The sequence below is a fragment of the Sinocyclocheilus anshuiensis genome, unplaced genomic scaffold (assembly GCF_001515605.1).
Source record: "Sinocyclocheilus anshuiensis isolate Anshui unplaced genomic scaffold, SAMN03320099.WGS_v1.1 scaffold287, whole genome shotgun sequence".
Classification (NCBI taxonomy): domain Eukaryota; kingdom Metazoa; phylum Chordata; class Actinopteri; order Cypriniformes; family Cyprinidae; genus Sinocyclocheilus; species Sinocyclocheilus anshuiensis.
In genome coordinates, this window is record NW_015552557.1 from 844,852 (window position 1) to 847,323 (window position 2,472).

The 2,472-nt window shown below is 35.7% G+C and overlaps 1 protein-coding gene across 1 annotated transcript in view; it reads right to left on the reverse strand.

Moving 5' to 3' along the window:
- Positions 1–2,472, reverse strand: part of LOC107664617 (abl interactor 1-like) — a 5,942-nt gene that overhangs the window by 572 nt on the left and 2,898 nt on the right. Inside the window, exons 3-5 of the mRNA XM_016455232.1 lie at positions 1,444–1,638; positions 324–397; positions 1–236 (exon numbers count right to left, since the gene is read on the reverse strand). Coding sequence (XP_016310718.1) covers positions 1–236; positions 324–397; positions 1,444–1,638 — 505 coding nt within the window. The remainder of the gene's footprint in view (positions 237–323; positions 398–1,443; positions 1,639–2,472) is intronic.

A 2,472-nucleotide genomic window follows, 5' to 3' on the forward strand; every position in this document is an offset into this window, starting at 1 on the left:
AACTCGGAGGAGGAGGAGAGGGAGGAGGAGGTGGGGCTGGAGCGTCTCCCATCTCATCATCTGGGAGAGGTGGAGGAGGCAGCATGGACAGGTCGGGATAGGCAGGTAGAGTCGGGGAACGGTCAGACATGAGTGAAGGAGGCGGTGAAGATGGAGAGAGATCAGGAGGAGCTGAGATGCTAGAACCCACGCAATCAGGTACTGATGGAGGAGGAACTGCGATACCCAAAAAAGACCTGAAACCACAGCAACAACAACTGAGTTAATCAAAAACATTTTTACCTAAAGCTATCTGAATATAGGCAGCAAAAGCCATTACAAACCAGTTGAAGGTGCTGGTCTCCTGTGTGCCAAGTTGTACAGACACAGATTCCTCATTGTCTGCTTTTGGCTCTTCCTTTGGTGTCACAACATAATAAATGGAAATAAATATACAAAATCAGCAGGGGGTTTAGGCTGAAAATATTGTGCAAATCAATTAAATTATTAAGTTAACTATTATAAATAGGATAATCTTATAATTAGTAATTACTGATGAAAAACAGTAGGACATTGGCAAATAGTTTTGTTTCAACTTATTTTGCTTGTGATGAATTTATGATTCTTTAAAATGTAATAAGTCTAAATGCAGTTAAAGCCCTTTTTAAAAGCTAAATGTTATAAAAAATACACTTCTAATTAGTGATAATATATATATATATTATATAAATTATATATATATAATTTACATGTATTATTTAAAATATTTTTATATCAGTAAATACTATATATTTAATTTAAAATGTTTGGGATCAGTATGTTTTCTGTAATATTTATAAAATAAGTATTTTATGCTCACCAAGGCTGGATTTATTTGATCAAAATATATTGTAAAAACAGTAATATCATGAAAAATTATAACAATTTAAAATAACTGTCTTCTATGTAATATCTAATAAGATGTAATTTATTCCTGTGGTGCAAAGCTGAATTTTCAGCATCATTGATCCAGTCCGTGGAATCCATGTTACATTTTTTTCAGGACTCTTTGATGAATAGAAAGTCCAAACGAACAGTATTTATTTTAGATATTTTTTGTAACCATTTAAAAGTCTTTACTGTCTCTTTTGTTAAATTTAATACATCCTTGCTGAATAAAAATACTAATTTCTTTCATTCAGTCATTCAATAAATAAACATAAATAAAATAAAAATGTACAAAAAAACCAAACTTTCTGATCCCAAACTTTTGAGCGGTTGTATATAATATATAATATACAATATAATATCATATAAAATACATAATGCTATGAATTTTTAGGCCTAATGCAAACATTAGATCACATATTTCTTAATATTATTTATAAAACGTCTAATTTTCTTTTAATTTAACCACAAGAAGTGAAAAAAAAAACAGCAGTATACAAGTAAAAGTATTATATATTTGGAGATATATTTGCTCACAGTTTTGCTGCCTTCCCAGTGGCCGTGGCCCAGTTTGTCTAAGCGGGTGTAGGAAATGGGAACCTGTCTGTACGTGCGAAACGGCTCCAGGCCACTCGCTGGGGGAACCACCTTCTGAGTCCGGGGAACTTTTGACTGTTTGGTCAGCACTCCAATCTCTTTCCGGGATATTTTCTCCTTGTACATGCCAACTGTCTGAATGTGAATACGGACATTAGGAGGTTATTTTGCCCATTTACAACTTTGACATGATTATATGTATATTAAACAAGTAGTTGACCAAAAAATGAAACTGTGCTGAAAATGTAACAAATTTACCATTACATCAGTTGCTCACCAATGGATGCACAAGAAATCCACACGACTCCAGTCCATCAATTAAAGGGGTCATATGACGTTGCTAAAAAGAACATTATTTTGTGTATTTGGTGTAATGCAATGAGTTTATGCAGTTTAAGTTTAAAAAAACTGATTATTTTCCACATAATGTACATTATTGTTTCTCCTCTATGCCCCGCCTTTCTGAAACGCGTCGATTTTTACAAAGCTCATCGGTCTGGAAAGTTGGAATTACCCCACTTTACAGAAACAGACACCGGCATTGTAGGCTACTCTCCCAGGAAACAGTCCTCGTGGGTCGAACTGTTCTGGAACATTTTTGTAAATACAACTTAACCACTGATTTCTAGTTGTGTCCTGTTTTGGAAGGCCAAACAAAGTATTTTCGCTTTCGCAACGAAACACACTGCGTCTTCCTGACATGGCGGCGGCAGCAACAATAAAGTTATTCTGGAATCCAGTCTGGAATTCTGTCACGGTACTGCTGCTGTGTAGGAGCGCGGCGCAAAGGAGCGAGGCGACCTAGGAGAATTTTATTACTTTTAATAATCAAAAGGAAACAGGAAAACACACGTAGCCATGTTGACATGAACAATTCTAGACAAGGGAGAACAGAACGGGCTCGAACTCAAATAGGGCAGATAACGAGGGGCAGACAGGTGATGAGGATAACTAATAACAAGGAACAGG